The 22,475-nt window shown below is 41.4% G+C and overlaps 1 protein-coding gene across 3 annotated transcripts; it reads left to right on the plus strand.

The window, feature by feature from the left end:
• Nucleotides 1-3,798: 3,798 nt before the first annotated feature.
• Nucleotides 3,799-22,377, plus strand: LOC103721226 (T-complex protein 1 subunit epsilon-like). 3 transcript variants are annotated; one of them, XM_008811343.3, is made up of 9 exons: nt 3,799-4,192; nt 4,903-5,221; nt 9,569-9,917; nt 10,335-10,467; nt 10,557-10,609; nt 13,951-14,053; nt 15,624-15,790; nt 15,870-15,983; nt 21,855-22,377. In XM_008811343.3, exons 1-9 carry the CDS (start codon nt 3,994-3,996, stop codon nt 22,023-22,025), a joined length of 1,608 nt encoding a protein of 535 aa, XP_008809565.2. In that variant the 5' UTR covers nt 3,799-3,993; the 3' UTR covers nt 22,026-22,377. The 3 variants fall into 3 exon arrangements, with proteins under 3 accessions (XP_008809565.2, XP_026665877.2, XP_038971801.1); XM_026810076.2 differs by having other exon boundaries at nt 3,824-4,188; nt 4,932-5,221; XM_039115873.1 differs by having other exon boundaries at nt 4,045-4,192; nt 4,932-5,221.
• The last annotated feature ends 98 nt before the right edge of the window (nt 22,378-22,475 follow it).

The raw sequence follows: 22,475 nt of genomic DNA on the forward strand, positions 1-22,475 counted from the left end.
AAATTCAAGGCCCCTCCCCCTCCCGCAACATAGCCCCCCCAGCGGGAAGGTTATTGAGCCTCCACAGTCCTGAGGGGTAGTCAACGGTCGAAGGAGGCGCCCCTACCTGGCGCGCCATCTGTTGCGGGGACGGCATTCTGCCGAAACCTCACACAACAGCCTAGCCCACATTAAGCTAGCAGAGAAAGAGGACTGCGTTCCTCCCGAGGTATTGTCCGCTTTGGGCGCTCCGGCCCGCGCGTCCAGCGCAGACGGAGGGAGACCACTGCCCTTTGGGCGCTCCGGCCCGCGCGTCCAGCGCAAACGGGGGGAGACCACTGCCCTCACGGTTTTGCCCTTCAAAAGGCGCCTCGAGAGGAAAGGTTTTCCAACCCCCATTTAAGGCACAGAACCTTCCCGCTACTAGCCGATGTGGGACTAAATTCAAGGCCCTTCCCCCTCTCGCAACATAACCCCCTCCCGCATCATTCTGGGCTGATACCTCGAGTGCAGAACCGAGGCACTGTCCCATCGGATCTCGCGGCCTCATCATGGACCTGCTACATCGGATCGCCTCGAAAAGCGAGCAAGTGTCACCCCCGCTCCCCTCATTAAAGGAGCCCCGGGACGCGCGGAGCGCCGACATAATTGTCGCCTCCCAAGTCCCCATTCGGCCGATGCAAGACTAAGTGCGTCCGACTTCAAGCAACTGGCCTAATTCTCAGCCCCGGACGACCGGCTTGGCTTTAGGCCCCGAACGGCTGATCTAACATCCGACCTCAAGGCGTCCGGTTCAATAAATGTCCTCCGCCCAGATCACACCACATGTCCGCCTCGAAGATCGAGACAGCGTACTTATTCAAGAAGGACGCCTCGAATACGGAATCAAGGCACCGCCCCACCAAGTCCCAGGACTCCATCATGAGCTCACCATACGAGATGGCAACGAAGGGTCGAGAGGCGCAACCCCCCGCCTCCCTTCCGTTATAAACGCTTCGGGATGCGTGAGGGCGCCAGCACAGTTCAACTCTCCTCGATCCCTGCCACCATAATAAACACTACTACTTCCCACGTCCGAGCTTGCGAGCAGCTCGAACTCGGAAGTCAGAGGGTAGTGTTGAGGGAATGCAAGTCCCCCCGAGTACATGAGAACCTTGCCGGTACGGAGCCGGATGACGGCCGACCCCGGGCGGCCGAACTTGATGCCCGACTTCAGAACGCCCGACCTCAGAAGTCCGACCTCGTCGCCCACCTACCGCGGTTGCGCCCTTCTGAAGTCCGGTCAGGGGCCATGCCCTGCCACCGCCTCCAGCATTTAATGCGCACGATCTCTGCAAACCCCCTCCTCACTCAACAATTAATGCATATCTCCGATTCACTCAACAATTAATGCATATCTCCGACTCACTCAACAATTAATGCGCGTGGCTCCGGTTATCTACGGATCGTTAGCCCTCCGCGGCAAATCAGCTCGGCAGCGTTCGGTCAGCTGTGACAACTCTATGATCCCGGCCTTACCTCCGACATCAAGACATTAATTCACCTGGTCACGCGCCGACTCAAGCGACGTGCTGAGTCGTACGGCAACCTCGCCCTATCACATCACAGGTAATCCGACCCCTCTATAAAAAGGAACCCCTCCCCTTCAGTGGGGGGTTGGACCGAGGAAAAGGCCCAGCATAATATATCTTCCTCCTCTCCCCTTCTCCAAAATTAAGCCCTCCCTCTGACTTAAGCATCGGAGGGTCGGCGCCGGAAACCCCGGCCACCGGTTTTCTTTTGCAAGCCCCCACGGAGGACGCCGCTCGCCGACGGATCGCCACCCGCCAGTGTTCGCCGGAGCTCCACCTCCATTTCTTGTACATAAATAAAATTACTTATGCATTCAAAAATATATTCAATAGGTAAATGTATTGTATAGATTCTATAGTGGCCACTAAAAGTAACAATATACTACAGAATCTAAGGATGTCAATTAAATTAATATTATATATATGAACTATCAACTTTATTGCAAAATAAAGTTTTATAAGAACCTAGATATATTGAGCAATGACTTTGTAGACATAATGATTTGGGCTGGAATTAGGATATTGAATAGACAGGCAAGGTCTTCATCACCTAAAAAAAATATTATGGAAATAGTGTTATAGTACTCTAAAGCAAAACATGATTTTGTAGAGATGGCTTCTAAACTAAGAAAAAAGTTTAGAAACTGTAGATGACTCTTTTGCCTCTAGCACTCCGATATCCATAGGTATCACGGTCCATGATTAAAGGTGGACTGCGATGTCATGATCTACTATTAAAGATGGATTATGATGTCGTGTAACATGATATTACGATGTATCGTGGACTGCAAGATAAATCTTGAGAGATAAACAGAGAGAGGGAGAGAGTGGGTGGATCGCGATGTCATGGTCTACATTAAAAGGTGGACCGCGATGTCACAGTCTATGTTGAAAGGTGGACCACGATGTTGCAGTCTACGATTAAAGGCGGACCGCGATGTCGCGGTCTGCGATTAAAGGTGGACCGTGATGTCACGGTTTGCGATTAAAGGTAGATTGGAATGTTGCGTACCACAATGTCACGTTCTATGCTGAAAGGTGGACCACGATGCTGTGGTCTACAATTAAAGGTGGACCGTGGTGTTGTAGTCTATGCTGAAAGGTGGACCACAATGTTAGGTGGACTGCAATGTCGCGGTCTACGATTAAAGATAGACCATGATGTTGCGATCTACGATTAAAGATGGACTGCAATGTCACAGTCTATGATTAAAGGTGAACCGTGATGTTGCTTATTGTGATATCATGGTGTACCGTGGACCGCAAGATCCGAGTGCTTAATACAGAGAGGGAAGAGTGGGTGGACCGTGATGCCGCGGTGTACTATGGACTGCGAGATCGAGGTCGGCATTTCTAGCACAAGAGAGAGAAATAGAGAGAGGGATAGAGAGGGAGAGAGTGGGTGATGGAGGACGATGAGAAAGAGGGGGAAAAGAAGATGAAGAGAGGGTTTTGAAAGTAGAGAACGAGAGATCGATTGGGTGATGGAAGAGAGGGACGATGATGAGAAGGCTTTGTCTATCTCCATTACGGATTGTTGTTAATACTATCAGACTCTTTGGGATAAAATGAAGAACAAAGCCAAAAAATTCTCTCCTCAAACCAAAATTAAAATGATGGATAATAAATGAAGGAAAGAAATACCTTGATCACGCGGCATGGGAGAAAGCCAAGGCCGATTAGGTTCCTTATTTGTTGGAATTCATGATTTCTTTCTTCGTGCATTATAATATAAAGGGACACTTTTTATAATTTTGTGATTTTATTATGAGTATTTTGATCTAAAAAGAAAAATTTTATAAATCTAAAACAACTTTCCAATATATACTAAAAATACTTTTCCAAATAAGCTTTATTTTAGAGTTTCTTCTAAGTAGACTTTTTTAGTTTTCTGGCAAAACTAAAACAACTTTTCGATTTTTTACCAAACACTCCTATTCCATCCAAAAATACTTTTGGAGGGTCGGAAAGTAGTTTCTAGTTCACCAAAAACTCTGCTAAATGGAGCCTAAATATGGTCTATAAAAAGAGTGAGATAGTCTGTGTGGTAAGGAGGAAGTCCTGTGGAATAATATTATTAGAGTCGTATCCTGGGCAGAGATGTGCAAACTTTCTGGAACAAAGAAAAACCTAACAGGACACGGAGATCACAACCGTCCGTTCTCCACGTGAGTGGCACGGGATATGCACTAAGCCCATTACAAATGTTTTAGCTTGGGTGCTTGGCTCGCTCAAATTGAGTCCGGACGAGTTCGATCGACCGAGCCCCAGCCCGGTTCGTTTACAGCTCCATCGGGCCGAGGCTCCTCGACAAGAAATGCAAAAAACCCTCGTCTCTTCTGGAACCTACCGCTGCTTCCGCCCGCTCGTTTCCCCCTTGCGGCGGTTGGTCTTCCTCTTCTCCGTTTCCGGTTAGAGGAGGAGGAGGAGGAGGAGGAGGAGAATGGCGTTGGCGTTCGACGAGTATGGGAGGCCATTCATCATCATTAAGGAGCAGGAGCAGAAGAGCCGGCTGAGAGGCTTGGAGGCCCAGAAAGCCAACATCTCGGCGGGGAAGGCCGTCGCTCGGATCCTCCGCACCTCCCTCGGTCCCAAAGGCATGGACAAGATGCTTCAGAGCCCCGACGGCGATGTCACCGTCAGTCAGTTCTTAGCCCATTGCTCTCTCTCTTTCTCTATGTTTGGTTTCTGTTTGTCGTTAGGGCTTTAAGAGTTTGGAAAGAATGAAGGAAAAATGTTTTTTTGTTCTCTTTTGATGCGTATTTAGTAGCATTTTTTTTTCTTCTTCTTCTTTTTAAATGTTTATGTGAATGGATTAGTGATTGATGAAGGAGTTTGGACAATAATAGTGGGATTGAGCGGTACTGCGGAGAAAGATGGAGAGCGGGAGAGACGGTGGTTTTGGGTATTTTGGACCGATCTGGTGCATTTAGTAGGTTTCCAGCTCTAGTTAGGGTTTTGATCGATGGTTGATATTGAGAGGTGGTATTTGTTTAATTGCCACTGATCTATACTTTTTTCTTCAAATGAGTTTTTTTTTCAATTTTTATAGAAAGATTGGTGGATTTAGATGTTAATATGGAGAAATGAGAGATGGGGGTTTGTGGGATGGGTGAGGTGATGGGTTTTGTTGACTGAACTAATGTGACTTGCTAGGGTTTTGTCCCTTCTTTTTGGCAGAAGAGAGGAAGGGAGATGTTGTAGTATCCCTCTGAAAACTTTCTGACTTAAAAGAATCATGAAAATTCGAAAATGTTGCTGGAGTTGTATTTGTTCCTGTGGCAGTCATGACCAGTGGCATTACATAATTTTCAATTTCTGCACTTTCCTGAACACTTTTTTTGTTATATAGCAAATGATGGGGCAACGATCTTGGAGCAGATGGATGTTGACAACCAGATTGCAAAGTTGATGGTGGAACTGTCCCGGAGTCAGGATTATGAAATTGGTGATGGTACCACAGGAGTTGTTGTTATGGCTGGTGCACTTCTAGAACAGGCTGAGAAGCTTCTGGAACGTGGCATTCATCCTATTAGGATTGCAGAGGGCTATGAGATGGCCTCTAGGATAGCTGTGGAGCATCTCGAGCACATATCCCAGAAATTTGAGTTTAGTGTTAGTAATATTGAGCCTTTGGTGCAGACATGCATGACCACATTGTCTTCAAAGATGTAAGCTTGATTAATTATTATTTTTCTTTTTGTTTTTAAGCAGAATGGTTTGCAATGCTCATGTGTATGTTTCATTTCGAGTCTTTTTCATATTTAAGGAATTCGGAGTTTACATTTGGAATATTGATATGTATACCAATATTGTTCTATGAGTATGGTAAAATCTCTCTCTCTCTCTCTCTCCCTCTCTCTCACTCTGGTTTGTGGTGCAATCAGTCAGATAATTATTGCTTTGGTTTGGTTTTTCTTATCAAAGTTTCTTTTAGATCATAATGCCAAGGTATAATATAATTAGGTTAATTTAATTTTATGTTGATGCATTTTTGAGGTTCTGATTTGTCCGAAACTTAAGTCTGATTCATTTTCATCTTTCAGATCATATAAAGAAATCATAGGGACTTTCAGTTATCTTCCTGCTATGGAAGTATGATTTGATGACCAAAGCATACATAGTGTCTTTGTAGAAAATAAAGGATTTGGATCATTAAGGATTATATTCTTATTATGGCAAAAAAAATTAGATTTATCTTAAAAAAAGAAAAAAATACACACTAAAGGAAGAAGGGGCTTGGCGTTTCTTGCTATTGCTGCAGTTATATTGTAATGCGAAAAGGCATTGGACTAATATAAAGAAGGAAAAAACTGGGGTGGCTTCGAGAAGATAGAGATGTCTTCATTGAAGGGAATACCTAATTATTATACAAGAGAGTAAGGTAAGAGAGAAGTATAATGGTGATGCAAGGAAGAAAGATTGAGGGGATGTTGGAGAGAAATTTTATTAAAAACTAAAATTCAATGCCATTCATAGTTCTAGTATGAAACTAAAATTCAATGCATTAAATCAGGTGTTTATATGTTGTTAATTACAACTAAGGTTCACCATCTTGATGCCGGACTCTGTATCGGTACCATTCTATTACAGTGTCGGTATGCGGTACCATATGAGATGGCATTGCGTACCGAGTGTCAGCACGGTACGGGATTGCATACCAATTTAGTACTAGAATGGTACCAACCAGTACAACAAACCTTGATTACAACTGGCATTTTGATTTTCTTTGTTAGATTTATTCACTTTGTAATGGATCTAAATTGTACACTCTGCATAATGACTAGTAATGCCTCAGATTTATGTGCGATGAATAAAAGGGACGAGGTTAATTGACTGATCTTCATGTCCTAATCATGATGAATAAATTTTGTTGGCATTTTAACATTACAATAATTTTAGAACTTGCAGCACTGATAAAGATCTACTTCCTCATCTACACACCAAGATTTCTCACAGAAGTACAATCTATGCACATGAAATGAAGCAAAATTTGATTTCTTAAAGATGTTAAAACTATACTTGGCACAAGAAAAGCTGAAGAAATGCATCTTGCAACAGAAATCAGGAGGGCAGTTCCCTTGCAAGTAATAATGTAAATGATCTACATGCATATAAAAATGTTGAATACAATTAATATGCCTGTATTATAATAGATTTAGATCTTTAATTTTAGTTTGAACAAAGGTTCGACTCGTCTTCAGGCAAAAACACAAACAAATCAAAATTTCACTTTGAATTTGATTAGCTACATCTATTGGAGTTGATTCTATTCCTTTTCCATCAAAGTCAAACTGATTCTATCTTCTTATTTAAATTCCATTCATGTTGCACATAGTTTCCACGATATGGTTCTGTATCATAATTATCATGTTCTAATCCTTTGTACAATAGCGATTGAGTTTCAGTTTGGTTGTCTAGATAAATTTTTTTGTGCCTGAAGATGTGCATTCAGGCACTTGACAAATAGGTATCCAACTCTACATCAGCAGAATAATTCAGTAGCTGAGTTTGTGTATTGATTTCTTATCTAGTCGATGTGTAAATTTTGTAAAGTTGGGTTAGAATCTTAATACGCTTGACTAATAGACATCCAATTCTATGTCATCAGAATAATTTCATTAGCTGAGAACATAATTTGATTGCTCAGTTGACTTGTAAATTTAGACAGTTGGCTCAGTCTTGTTATAGTTAGAAGCCAGGTAGTAATCCTTGTTTGTCACGTGCAAACAGCAACCAAATATTTGAGTTATCAAATATAATTCATGATAATTGAGGCACATAATAAGATTCATGTGTTAACTTAGTAGGCTCTTCAATGTCTCTAGAATCATGCTAGAGAATCTGTTCAGGGCTTCAAACCATAAAATTATGGTTTGTCGTTTAGGCCATGAAAGAATTTGGGCCAAGATTTATCTTGTTTATGGTTTTTTTTTTTTTGTATGCCAAAGGCTTTCAAGGGTCCAAGGCATGGTCTGCCATACCGATCGGTACGGACCGGTACGTATCGGTACCAGACAGAACCGGTACGGTACAACTATATTTTTCGGTTCCGACTATTCGCAACCCGTACCGGCCCGTACCGACCTCAAATTTTATTTGTGGCTTTTGGCCCGAACCAGCCGAACCGGTACAGTACCGGTTCGGTTCGGTATGGTACCAGTACCGTGTGTACCGGTTCGGTTCGGTATGGTACCGGTACCGTCCCAGTATCCACCGGTACTTCAGTACGGTCGGTACAGCGAACCTTGGTCTAAGAGTTATTATGTAGTTATAAGACAGCTGAAATTTCTAGTTTTGAGTGCTTGGCTGGGAGTTCATCTTCTTTTGTGACAGTGTTGTGCCACTAAATCCTGTGGTGTGAATCCAAGGTTGCTCGTCCCAGTTGTGATTCCTTGGGATCCTTATATGAAGATAGGTGCCACATTTCAAGTGTGGTATGAGAGAAGACTTGTGAGATTCTAGTCTAAAGGGACTCATGTGACAGAAATCTGATCGCCCTTTATCTAGATATAATATCTTACTAAAAGCCCATAGGTCATCTATGAAATAATTTATATCTTTCTATCTCTTCAATTTTGTTCCGCTATATATAATTGATTTATAATTTGCTTTTGTGCCAACCCTGAACACCACTAATTGCATTTTCTTTAATATAAATTTGCATCTTTTGAGTCTTTACTAGTTTTGCTTGCAAACTAGTCTGCATACTTTAAAAAATGCGACATCCAAAGTCCGCCGTACCGGTACCGGTCGGCGTACCTGTGGCGGCCCGGACCGGTATGAAACCGGTGGTGTACCGGTCCGAACCGGTCTCGTACCGGTTCTTCAACAGTAAACTACCGGTACCGGATTCCACGCTGATTCGGTACCGGTCCCAGACCGGACCGGTACGTACCGGCCCGTACCGGCCGGTACGGACCGGTACGGCAGACCATGGCGACATCATTTGTGAGCCTTCACTAATATTGTGAGGACCTCTGCGAGCATATATTTAGTTCCACATCGGCTATGCACTAGATAGATCTTGGATACTTATACTAGGCTAAGGAATCTAAATAATACCTTCCGGATATCCTTTTTAGATGAGGTCTTGGGCTGTAACTAATGGTATCAGAGTGAACCCAGTTCGTGGCCCATGTAGATAAGGGGAGACTGCAGCACGGGCCCATCTGGTTGACTATGGGCCAATCGTGGTATTTGTGATCGGATTTGTAGTAGTTGCGAATGGATTTACATGGATTTGGACCTTTAGCCTGGCGAGGATGCTGAATCTTAAATGTTAGGAGTATGTAAGAACCCGTGCGAATGTGTTTAGTCCCACATCGGCTATGCAGTGGGTAGATCTTAGGTACTTATATAAGGCCAAGGAATCGAAATAATACCTTTCGACTAGCCTTTTTAAGGTGACATCTTGGGTTGTGACCAATATGCTGCATCACTTTCTTGATGTTGCTTTCATCGAGTTGTTTAGTGGAGAAAATCTTTGGTCATTGGCAGTTGTGAGTCTTAGTTGCTTATTTTCTTGCTATCTGATAACTTTTCCAACTTTTTTTTCTTGGTATTTACTACTGAAAATTGGAATTGCCATCTATGTATTGTCAGTGAATGCATCTACTTGTACTCTAAGGCACCGACATTGGGTATTGTACCTATTCTTCATAGGTTTTTCAGCTGTATCTTTCATAATCAGGTTGTTTTTATGATCTTTGTAATGCATTCACCATAGGATATATTTGATATAAGGTTATCCTTGATGTATGGTTTATCCATTTTGGACTAAAACTTATCTGTATTTGTGAATTCACTTGTACTATCTGTACCCACAAAGCATATGGTATCTATAAGATTGAGGAACTTGTCCTTTGCTTAAGGAATAGGCCTCATTTCTGTACTAATATTTTAAAGGACAATTTCTGCTTTGAACGATAACAGCCTATGTAATTATTTGTCAGAGTCTTTGTTCTGTCATTCTATGATCTTGTGTGAGTTAGAAGTTTATTTTGGTCATGGTGCAGTGTTAATCGATGCAAGCGTATGCTAGCTGAGATTGCTGTTAAGGCGGTTCTGGCAGTTGCAGATCTAGAAAGGAAGGATGTAAACCTTGATTTGATTAAGATAGAAGGAAAGGTTGGAGGTAAGTTGGAAGATACCGAGCTCGTCTATGGAATAACTGTTGACAAGGATATGAGCCACCCTCAGATGCCAAAGAGAATTGAAGATGCGAAAATTGCTATTCTGACTTGCCCATTTGAACCACCGAAGCCAAAGACAAAGCATAAGGTTGACATTGACACTGTGGAGAAATTTCAAACCTTACGTCAGCAAGAGCAGAAGTACTTTGATGATATGGTTCAAAAATGCAAGGTAAATAACCTGTGTAGTGTATGCCCAATTTAATGTGTTAAAACTAGTACCTACTGATTATGGAACTGATCTGTCTAAGCAACCTTCAGAATCTCAAGGTTGTGCTGATGGTACGAGATTTCTAGATCAAACCATATTTCATCTGTCCATTTGATTGATTATTTCTTTCCAGACTTAGTCAACCTGATCTTGTGCCTTACTCTGTTAAGTTGTTTGCTTCTCCCGTTTTTACTTGACTTTGTTTTTGTTAGAAATTTCAAAATTCAGATTCTTTGATTTATTATTGTTTCCATGCTCATTAATATGAAACAAGCTGTCTCTTAGTATCCTATCATATGAAAAGCTGAATTATTATGTATGTTTCTGCTTTTTAAAAGAAAATTCATTTTTATGTAGTTTTTTTTGTGATACATACAGGATGTTGGAGCAACCCTAGTTATTTGTCAATGGGGTTTTGATGATGAAGCAAATCATCTTTTGATGCACCGGAATTTGCCTGCTGTCAGATGGGTTGGTGGTGTTGAGTTGGAATTGATTGCCATCGCTACAGGTTTGCTGTAGTGCTTTGTTGTTCCTGGGCAGTGAAGTGGTTGCAAAGACAACCATTCAAGTTGACTGATGATTTGTTTATTCCAACAGGTGGAAGAATAGTTCCCAGATTCCAAGAACTGACACCTGAAAAGCTGGGAAGGGTATGCTTTATTTGAATTTTGTAAGCATAAGGGGTTTATAATGTTGGAATTTTCAAAGTTTGCTTCTATCATATCTTGATCAGCTAAAATTCAAAGTTCAGATTAACTTTTTTTAAATAATTTTAGTGTCTTGTTTTTTGTGTCAATGATCAGTGAACCACTGGTCTTCAAGAGGTGGTGCCTTGGTGGAGAATTAAATTGCTTGGAGTAGGGTGAGGCAAAGTGCTATAATTAATTTCTGGATAATGCGTATAAGACTTAGTTAACAGTTTAACTAAATAGAGTGCATAAAAAGACTAGGGTAAAGTTAGTAGGACTCCAGCAATTTGATGACCAGAATATATATCAGTGACTTGTTCTATAATTTTGCTTTCCTATTTTATAGTGCTATAGATATGCTTTTAAGCATATTTAGACCAAGTCAAGGGTAGACTGTGTGGGCATTTGTTTTGGAGCGTTTTTGGATTAAAGCAAATTGAACTCAAAAAGTGTATTTCAAATTTCTAAATAAGAGAAATAGAAATATAGAAATATGACTTTATGGAGAGTCAATAAAGTAATATGAGTTCATGTTTGTGGTCATTGTAGTGACTGGCTAAATTCTAGGTCTTCTAACAATTTAGGATTTAGTAAACTGAAGAGCATTAAATATGTTGGAACACATATATACAAACTTTTTAGATGAAGAATACTTTAAGTAAAATTTGTGATTAAGAACTAGGGTATGTAAAGTCATGGATAATGCTGTCCTAAGCACAATTATATTTATATCTTTATGGCGAAACCAGCAGGCTTTGCTTCAAAGCATGTGGGAATGAAATCAATCTGTTTTTTATTAATAACTTACTGATAGGGCTAGAACCAAAATATTTTGATGTTCATTTCTATGTTTTGTAGGCCACAACAATTGAAATATTTGTTATGCATGTACAGATAAACTCTGTAACTACCAAACATGTTTATCTTGTGTGTCCATGAAAGGGTGTTGATGACATTTTTCACCATGAAAAAATGTGAAGTTTATTCTCTTATCAACCAACTGCACTTGTTCTGCATGATTTTTCATTGAAAAATCTACGCAAGCAATTTATCAAGGAAAAACTAATGTATGATTTTTTGCCAATTCATGCAGAACCACCTATAAAAACTAAAAGTGTAACTAAGACTTCTTCATATTTTTTTTTCTTACTTTTAATTTTACAAACAAAATTTATCACCTATGTAAAAACTTCTTAAGTTGGCCTGGAATTTACAGTATTATCGTTTTCTTGTCATAGCAGTCCAAACTCTTTATTTAAATCAGGTGCATATATATTTAAAAATAAATTTGAGCATATATTATACATACATTATGTACACAATGCACATGCTGATCACTCAGAGTTCTCAGATATATCAAGTTGAGATAGAATCCTGTTAGTGGGATTCAATCTAGAAACCAACTAGTGCAAAACTAATGATAGACCTGAGTAAATAATATATCATGACTGATCATCTATAGCATTCAAAATGCCCGAACCGAAGAGATATGTTTTCACAGTCTCATATGTACTTATTATATGAAAGCACATGGGTGGTATTAAAAGGGCTAGTGTGTCAAAATGTTTCCAGGCCTTATAAATTGAGAATCCACATTGTAGATCACTATCTACACGTTGAAGTGCATAAGAACCAAACTTAAGGAAGATGCTTCTAAGTTGCAGTTCAAGTTCAAATAGTTGCTTCATGCCTCTGTGAGTGTCTGTTCTATGACCAGCCAATGCACAAGTAGGAATTCTATCAAAAGAAAAGTGATTTTCAGACATTTTAGAATGTTATTAGTCATTGTTGATGAGATGATCCATGCATCCATGTTTGTTAGTCATTCTTAATGACTAAGTCTTTAGTTTGGATTGCTCATCATTGATTTGCACTGATAGAATGTGGGCTCGAATCTTGCTTCTAGGGTTATGTTTCACATCTGCATATTATTTGTGTATACATGTAAGCTATATAAGAGATACACTATATTTACAGATATATGGAATCATTATTAATGCAAGGCCCTAGGGTGAATTGAACAGTTCCTATAAAGCTATTATAAAGATGATCCTTTTGCTTGAAGTTCTTTAGGAAGACCAAAATATGAGAATTACACTTACTGAAAAAGGTATATATTTCAGGCCCCATAAATAAACATATAGTCCCGTCATCCCCAGCATTTCATCAGTTGATAACCTTTTATCTAATACTCCTTTATCTTGAATCACAACCCTTGTATGCACAGAATGCATCTCCCTCATGAAAGGAGTGAGAGTTCACCTTAAGATAACATAAAATATGCTATCTATAACAGCATCTAAAAGAGAAAAATTCCAGCACTCAACTTGAGGTCTGTGAGATATGATAGTCGAGTTTTCAAATCATTTTTTCTCCGATTTTCAAATCATTGGACTATTTTATGAACTCATGAGAAGGACCAAAGTTATCATCAAAAATCTTTTCATATTATATTTTTATAAATTTAAGTTACTTCACATTATCTGCTTTATACTACTTTTCCCCCCTTTTTGAAGTTTTTTCTCATTTATAGACATGTTTATGTATTATCTATATTGTTTGTATTTTACTTTTCATATTAGCAATCAACTTTTTATGTCTTTGCTATGAATCATTTTGCCGCTGTTCCTGTAAAGGGCAATATCCAATGATACTGCCCGTTTTACCAAACATTTTCTTACAATTTCTTATGTCTTAGATCACTTAGATGCTGCAATGCTAATGTCAGATCTAAAGCGTTCCATATTTAGATGCATGGGAACAACTAGAATTCAGGTCGCTCTAAATGCTTCCTTTTAAGCTTGCAAGTCAGACCTTCTCCAACTTTTCCAAATCTTATTTTCCCATTTTGTTTGGAGAAGCTTGCTTGCTTCTCATTTTCAGTAGGCTATGCTTCATCAGCTGCTTTGGGTTGTTTCAACCAACTTTTGGCAATTCACCACCGAAGATGTAGGTGCCAATCCAGTTGAATGTCTACCCCTTGGCATGCTTTTAACGTGGATTGTCTGGTAGATAAGACATTTTGAGGGACAACTACCAACCTGACATTTAGACTCAAACAGTGGGCTGATTTCAACATAGAGTTAATATCCACCTGTGGGCATGAGCATGATATCATGCAGCATGGTCCATCATGTGTCAGAGGCATGGGATGATGGTGGATCCTTTGCCATTGCAATGTCTATATGAATCTTCTGCCCTCTCTCTTACATTGTCTTTAAATATTGTTACCATTCATACTTTATTACTTGCATGCATGTGCTTCCTGAGAGAATTGTTTTCTACTTGTTGCGACTAACCAGGCTGGACTAGTTAGAGAAAAATCATTTGGAACAACAAAGGATCGCATGTTGTATATTGAACAATGTGCAAACTCAAGGGCTGTGACAATATTCATTCGTGGTGGTATGTAAATATGCACCATATCTGCCTTTTTTTTTTTCTAATTATTGATGAAACTGAGTGTTGATTTGCCTTGTCGTTTATATAATGTCATATAATTTCCAGGCAAGCATTATTATTGGTTCATTGCGAGTCCAAATTTGGTTTTATCAATGTCTTCTTTGCAGTTTCTTCTTTCCATTCATCACTGATGAATGAATTTATGACATTGGAACTTTCATATTAACTAGTAAATCAGTAAACGTGCAAATGCATGTGGAAGAAAACAGAAAATGATGAGAAACTAGAGATGGATAGCAATACAAATTGAAATGCATTTCAAATTATAATGATATGTTGTCCAAAAACAATTCTATAATTTTTTATACTGCAAAATATTTAGAATCAATCTTGTAATGTCTTAAATCAATTGAAACCAAAATCTGAACTTCTTGGCCATATCATGGTACATTGATCTTTTATATTGGAGAGTGATGGAATGCGTTCAATTAAGAGAATCCATCTCTAACCAGATTAATGGATTAGAAGACTTTTTAATAGGATTGGATGAGTTATAATATGAACAAGGTTGCTGCGAAGATCATCAACCTTGTAAATATTGGATGAGTGCTGAGAGGTCTCTTATCCATTCTCTCCCTCCCTCTCTCTTTATTTTACTGTATCAGGGAAGCAAGTGAAAGAAAGAGGTGGAAGGAGAAGAGGACATGGGAGAGAAGAGGTGATAGAAGAAGAGAATCAGGAGTATCCAGGCTATAGCTTGCTCTTGTCCCTGGGCCTAGGACCCAACTTCATGTAATTTGGGTGACCTAGCTGTGGGCTGGTTGGTCTCAGCCATGCATGCATACACGCATGTATGCATGCATACATACATACATACATTCATATATACATGCGTTCTTACATATATAAACATTGGCTAAATTTTAGGGAGTGCCACAAGAACTCCTCTTCACAGTTGGATTATGCGCATAAGATCAACATGATGTTGCTTTTGTGGTAGGATTCCTATCTTTGTTTGGGATTTGGCACATGGTGTTGCATGCATATGTATGTGTATGTATGTGCAAGCTCAAGTTTATGATGTAAATCTGACTAACATGAATACTTGATCTGATTGCTTAGGCCTTGATGTTGTTCTCAGCTAGTTCAGCAACTACTAGCAAGACCTGTAGCTTAGTTGAACCAGCCCAGCTTGTAGAACTTCTAATGGCATTGTCCATCTAACACTTTGTTTTATTATGTATTTGTGGGTGCACTTGCATAGTACACGTGTATATATATGAACCACTGAGAAATGATTCTGGAGAATAGGTCTCTACATCTTGTGTAGCGGAGTGGTGTGTCTGTATAGGCACATCTCAATGTGCAGGTACACCTTGAAATGTTATATTTGTTTGAAATGCCTTCTTCTGGCCATGGATTTTGAGATTCTGCTCTAAACATATGTTTATGATCCACTTAATGCTTGTCTTGGAAATTAATCTATTTTTGATGTGCAAAATGGTTGTAAAGAAATATAAACTTGAGGAAAGATGCTGCTAATTTATGTGAATTTTCAATTGTGGTTGAATAGGTAACAAAATGATAATAGAGGAAACTAAGCGTAGTCTCCATGATGCGCTATGCGTGGCAAGGAATCTGATCCGTAACAATTCCATTGTTTATGGTGGTGGTTCAGCTGAGATATCTTGCTCAATTGCTGTAGAAGCCGCTGCAGATAGATACCCTGGAATTGAGCAAGTAAATAGCTTTTGGGTTTTTGAAATATTTGTTAATATATGATGATCCTACCTTCACCTTTTTCCGTCTATATCTGCAGTATGCTATCCGGTCCTTTGCTGAAGCTTTAGATTCTGTACCGATGGCTCTGGCTGAGAACAGTGGTCTCCAACCTATTGATACTCTCACTGCAGTCAAATCTCAGCAAATCAAGGTTTGTTGTTAATTTTACTGTTTCTGTATAAGTATCTTTACTGTATGAGAGTATTAAACATTGGGACTCTGAGCCTTTATTAAAAATGGTTTGCTCTGATTTGCTACCCTTGTTTTTGATAATTTATCAACTTGTTATGTTTTAGCTGAAAACCCCATGATTCACGTGTTCTCCAATTTTGATTCCATGCACTTTCTAATTCAAGGATATGAGATACTGTACCAATATAAGTCATCTTTTCACAGTGTAGATCAACCAGTATGGTGTGATTGTTGAGAGCCGTATAATTCTTTTTCTTTAAAAAAAAAACTCAAGCTAGTCCTGGAAAAATCCAGCAAAAAGCAAGTAGGGAAAAGGTAAAAGACTTAGAAAAGACTGTTTGCGCGTTAAAAATTGTCCCCTTTTCCATGTTCTCACTATTATGGTCTACTTTCAAAAAATAATACTTTTTTTATTGGAATACTGGTCCTGGTGTATCAACTATCTTATTTTCCACAGTTGAACAGCATATTAAGTGATTTAAGTATATAAATTAAGAGAATTACTAGGTACCAAGTCTTAAAATTTTAAATTTGCTACCATTTAAGTTGTAGATCTCCACATTGTCATCCTCATGATCCGTAGCTTGGCTTATGTTTTTCCCTTTCAATATTCTGTATATCCTTGGGAAAAAAAGCAAAGCAAAATGTAAGAGTTATAGTTTCCAAAGTTTAAAAATGCACATAAGCATTACAGTAAAAAAAACCCTTCGTAAACTTTTATTTCCAGATGTTTTGTATCATTTATCCATATTATTTTGTATGGAGGAATATAAATGATGTACATGCCCGTATGAAATTTCCATAAGTGAAGTAAAAGATTTTGCTTCAGAAAACATGGACATACCTAAAATTTCCGAGACAGCCTGGATACGTGTTGTGTACTTTTTTTTAAGTATTTTTATTAAATAAATATGGTCTCAAAATATTTTCGATATATGCTTGGGATCAAGGTTTGCAGAACCGTCCCGAACTGTCCTGTTCGGGGCGTTCCGAGCCATGGCGGCGGCGGACTAGAACGGTTTCGGTATTGAAACCGAGACGCTGTCATCGGAGGGGGAGAAGAAGAAGAAGAAAGGAAAAGAGAGAGAGGGGGGAAGGGATGGAGAGGGAGAGGAAGGAAGAGAGGCCGGCCGGCTGAGATCGGAGAGTCTCCGCACGGAGGAGGTAGAGGCCGGGGAGACGTTGAGGTGGGGCTCCGTGTTGGCCCGTAGGGCTTTGCGGTCCCAAACCCCGCACCAAGGTCCAAGGATGAAGATGTTGTTGGGATCGACTTTGATGTGGGTAACGCGCTCTCTTCTTGCTGCCTTTGGAACCACGCCTATGCTATTCCAATATAGGTATCGGCGGTGGAAAAGAATCAAAGTATTGGGGCTCAATATGAAAGAAAGATGACTCTATTCCAAATAGCAATGAAATAACAAGGACTCCTAGCAAGATCGGGAAGGGACTTTGCTTTGCCTCGAACAATCTAAGGAGAGTTGGTTTATCCCACCCTAGTCCAAGCCTTGCGGCCGAAATTTCCACCTAGGGGACCTAAGGAGTAACCCTTAACAAAGAAGAAATATGACAAGATGCCGTGGAAGGGCCCTAATGGCTTCTTTATATAGGCCTAATGCCCTGTCTTATTTGCGGAATGAATTCAAAATTCAAAAGACTCCTAAATCAGCCGCAAGGGGATCTAACTAAGTTTTGACCCCCTTCGACCATGTGCTAAATTCCTTGGACGCACGGGATGCGTTGCCCGGTTGGCCGGGGCGCGTGTCCCATGCGGATGCTGCCACTTGTCCGCGGTTGACCTGATTTGGGATCTTTTTTGGTTGGCTGGATAGGCTCCTGGGATGGCTGGGACGCGGTTCCTGGTTGGCCGGGACGCGGATCCAGCTGCTTGCTCTTCCGCGGATCGGTGACTTGGCATTCTGCCCTCCATCCATCTTGCGGCCTGATGCATCTTGGCCGCCTATGCCTTCGCTCGCCAAATCTCTATGGAAGAGCCTGCGGGCTCCTCCTTTGATTCTGCGCGTGATCCTTGTTTGGCCGTGCGCTTGTGCTGGAATTTTTGCCATGTGGCTCGGCCTGCTGTCTTTGGCCAAGCGCTACTTTGCATAGCTTTACCTTGTTTGCTGTTGCGCGCAGATGGTTGCCACTTGTCCCTTGGCCAGGCTTTTGGCTTGGCCGATTGTGGCTTTCCTTGTTTGGCCTTTGAGCGCGCATGCGCTGGATGGTCCGGGTTCAATGTGCACGGGCTTGGACTGATTATGTTGTCATTGGCTTGACTCGACCCGTGCGCTGGCTTTGGACTCGATTGGCTTGAATGCGCTCGGCCGAATGCAGTATTGACCGAGCCTTGCGCTTGCTGTCCCTTCTGTGTGTGCGCATGGGCTGGTGCCCCTCATTGCTGCCCATGTCCATGCTCACTTCTGGCATGCGTGCGACAAGTCGTGCGTGTGCCGGGTGCTAGCGAGGTGTAGGCTGGCGGCCTGGCGCCTGGGCGTTGGCCAGCCCGACTGTTGATCATGCACGCGGAGGTCCGCGCGTGTCTGGGCGTCGGGCGCGCGAAGGGCCGCGCGCGTTGCTGTGGGCACGCGCTGGGGTCCGCGCGCGGCTGTGGCCGTGCGAGCATGCGGTTTGTTGCTGTTGGCTTTGAACCTCGCGCGGGTGCTGGGCAGGGCCTGCGCAGGGCTGAGCCGGCTGTTGGTGAGCTTGGCCACTGCTTGGGCAAGCCTCCAAGCAGTGGATTTGTCCCGCTAATTAGTCTTGGCTGAGGTTGGCCTTGGCCAATGCTTCTGGATTTTGGCTTGGCGGAGCTCTTTTGCAGCACGACTGTCTGGGGTCCGTAACACTCTGCCTCTGGACCCCTATTTCGTTTGAAATAGGGGCCCGGAGGGGGCCCTTTTTATTTTTGCATTTTTTAAGTTGAGGTCAGCAATGCTTCCGCCGGCCGATCTCTCTTTCTTCCTCTCCCTCCCTCCCTCTCCCACTCTCTCTTTTTCTCTCTCGTTCTCCCTCCCCCGTCTCTTCAATTGTGTTGGTATAGGCCCGACACGACATGACATGAGCCCGTATTGACTCGTCCCGCCGGGCAATTGGTACAATGCTTGGTACCGGTTCCGCCGATGTTGCTTAGGATGCTTTGTATACACCATGCAATGACCCAAGACCTCACCCAGAGAGTCTATCTGAAAGTTATTTTTTGGGTTCCGTAGTTTTATATAAGTACCCAAGATATTCCAATGAATAACCAATGTGAGACTAAACATATGCTTGCATGGTCCTCACATATTTTCTCCATTTAGCCCAGTCGTCCTCGTCAAGCTAAGGATCAAAATCCATTCAAATCTATCACAAGCACCATGATCGCCCCGTAGTCAGCCTCAATGAGCTCGTGCTGCAGTGTCCCCTAGTCCACATGGGCTGGGTTCACTTTGATACCATTTGTAAAACTCAGAATCTCACCCAAAAGGACTAGCCGAAAGGTATTATTTGGGTTCCTTAATCCTACATAAGTATCTAAGATTTATCCAGCGAATAACCGATATGGGACTAGACACTTACCCACACAGGTCATCATATACTCATGTTTAAGCCCTAGCATCCTCGCCGGGCTAAGAATCAAAATCCATTTAAAGCCAATCATAAACACCACGATCAGCTCAAAAATATACCGTGCTGCAGTGTCCCCTAGTTCACATAGGTTATGGGTCGGGTACCTAGGATCTCACTCAAAAAGGCTAGCTGGAAGGTATTTTTTTGGTTCTTTAGTCCTGTATAAGTACCCAAGATTTTTCCGCGAATAACCGATTGGGACTACACACACGCTGCCACGAGTCCTCACACACCTACGATCATGGGAGTCAATGAGCCGAACATGAGCAAGCTAAGCCCTATTCGAGCTTAGCCTGAAATTTGTTGGGGCCAGCTCAAACTTGGTTCGAGCTTGAGATGAGTTAGGAAGGACCAACTTGAGCTCAACTCACTAATTTTGAAGCTAGCTCGAGCTTGGCTCTTTAAGCTTGTTTAAAAAGAAAAAAGGGGAAAAGTTGAAAACCTTTGTTCTTGGATGATCTAGAGAGAGGGGAGGGGGATGAGGGAGAGGATAGGTTGTTGAGATGGTGGTCGGTGGTGGTTTTGGTGGTGTTGGTAGGGGGTGTAGAGAGAGAGAGCGGGGGGGTTCATGGAGTGGTTGGTGGTGGTGCTAGTGATGTTGCAACGGCTGGAAGAAAAGGAGTGAGTGAAGATGGGAGAAGGATGGGACCCTGCCGCCCTCGATTGCCTTCATGTCCACTGCAAGGCTTTCATAGTGCCATCTCACTTGGACTGCCGTCTTCCCGGCAGTCCTTGCAGTGATTAGATCTCACCACCTGTCCTTCCTCTCTGCTTTTATTGGTGGTGTCATATCATTGCCACAATGTTCTCAAAGGCTTTCTCCACCCTACTCTAGCTGACCTCTATACTGCTGCCACCGACAGCATGATGATGGGTGAAGATTGGGGGTGATGGGAAAGGGTGGTGGGTGAAGGTGGTGGGGCTAAGTGGGGCATGGTAACGTGGGAGAGAAACGGAAACTAATTAGGGCTTCTCATTTATCACATTCACCCGACTGAGCCATTGGATTAAAATCTAACAGCTGATTATTTATAACATAAAATTATAGGTAATATATATTTATATAATATAATATATAATAAATATAATATTATATGTAAAAATATATTTGAGCTGGCTCGTGAGCCGAAATCGAAGCCGAGCCCAATGTGAGCTCGACTCATTTATGTTCAGATGTCGAAAAACTGGCTTGAGCTCGGTCTGTTCAATAGTCTAGCGAGCCGTGTTTGAGTTGAACGCAGTTTGGCATGCAAGCAACTTGCTGGTTTGCCAGCCCTAATTACAAGGATGGGGGGGTGCGAAATTTTTTTCCCCCTTTTTTTGATGAATGTTGATCTTTTAATGATGGATTGTTTATTTTAGAGTTTGTGATGTTGATGCTGTTGTATGGATTGCAGTCTATATATTTGATAGTTCATTCTTGGGGTGAATAAATAGAGACTACTGCTACGGGATAGACCAAAACTTCGGGATCGATATTGATGTCATTGCCTGTAGCATGAATTATCAATATTGTGACAACCCATTATACTACATGTTCCTTTTCACATAGAATTAATGTGAGTATATATACCAGCTGTGTAGTATTTTTTTTTTATATAAGAGATTTGTCATGTCTGTATCTAGAGTTGTCGAAGATGTAACCTGTGTCTGTGGCCATCCTTCATAGATTTTGCTAAAGATCAAAGTTCAGCAATGGACGTATATCATCTCATTTCGCTTTGATTCAGATTTCTTTCAGACAATTCTAAGTATATTTCGGAAATTAGGAGGTGTCTGATACCCGGCCTTGGATGTACAAGGCTAAGATGGCCATAGTATCAGGACTATACCACAGAACTGATGGACAATATTTGTTGGGCATTACTTTTTAATTGACAGGCATGCGGAGGGTTGTAATCACTTGTAGGGATTGTCAGGTTGCTGGTGTTTCTTGTATTTTCTGATTTCTTCCTTTGACTCTTTTTCCCTGTTACAATGTCATGATATCCATGTACAGCAACCCCAGACATCTAAATGCCCCTTTGAACCCTCTGTTTGATGCCCTTCTCTGTATGCGTCATATAGGTCTTCATAGTTTGAAGTAGGTATTCCATTAATCAACTCTATGACAGGAACCAGTTGCTATCTACAGTGGTTCTGACAGATTTTTACTTCTACCCTGAATTTTCCTAATTTGGCTCAGAGATGTATGTGGTTCTTAAGCTTTTTTGGATGCTTTCTGCAGGACAGCAATCCATATTGTGGCATAGATTGCAATGACGTTGGGATGAATGACATGCAAGAGCAGAATGTATTTGAGACGCTGATCGGAAAGCGGCAACAGATCTTTCTGGCAACACAGGTGGTGAAAATGATTTTGAAAATTGACGATGTGATCGCCCCTTCTGACTATTGATTGTATTTGAGAGGCCAAAATTTGTGGGCAGGGTCATGCTTTCATGACAACCCATTTAGCTACGTGGAAAAGAAGCTTACAGTTGTTAGATGAGTTTGGTGTCTGAAACTGTTATTCTCTTTTGCTCTGGGTGTAACGCTTGTGCCAAGGTTATGATTTATAGATTGACTTGTGACCTAAAAATTTTCTATTGCCTCTTTGGTGGCTTATTTAACTGATATTAAAGCATCTTTCTTTTCCACTGAGATTTTCGTATGAACTTATCATGGGATGGTTTGTAACTACGAACTGGAGGAAGATTTGTATGCATGGCAAGTAGTTTTTGAAATGACAATCATCTGGTTAGTCAGGATAACCATGGTGCCCATCAGCGGAGAGAGTTATATTCTGTTTCTTGGGTGCTTCAAGGCTATTATCTTCAATCCTGAATCTGTTTCAAAATTGAAAAGC

This window comes from Phoenix dactylifera, unplaced genomic scaffold, assembly GCF_009389715.1.
Source record: "Phoenix dactylifera cultivar Barhee BC4 unplaced genomic scaffold, palm_55x_up_171113_PBpolish2nd_filt_p 000026F, whole genome shotgun sequence".
Lineage (NCBI taxonomy): Eukaryota > Viridiplantae > Streptophyta > Magnoliopsida > Arecales > Arecaceae > Phoenix > Phoenix dactylifera.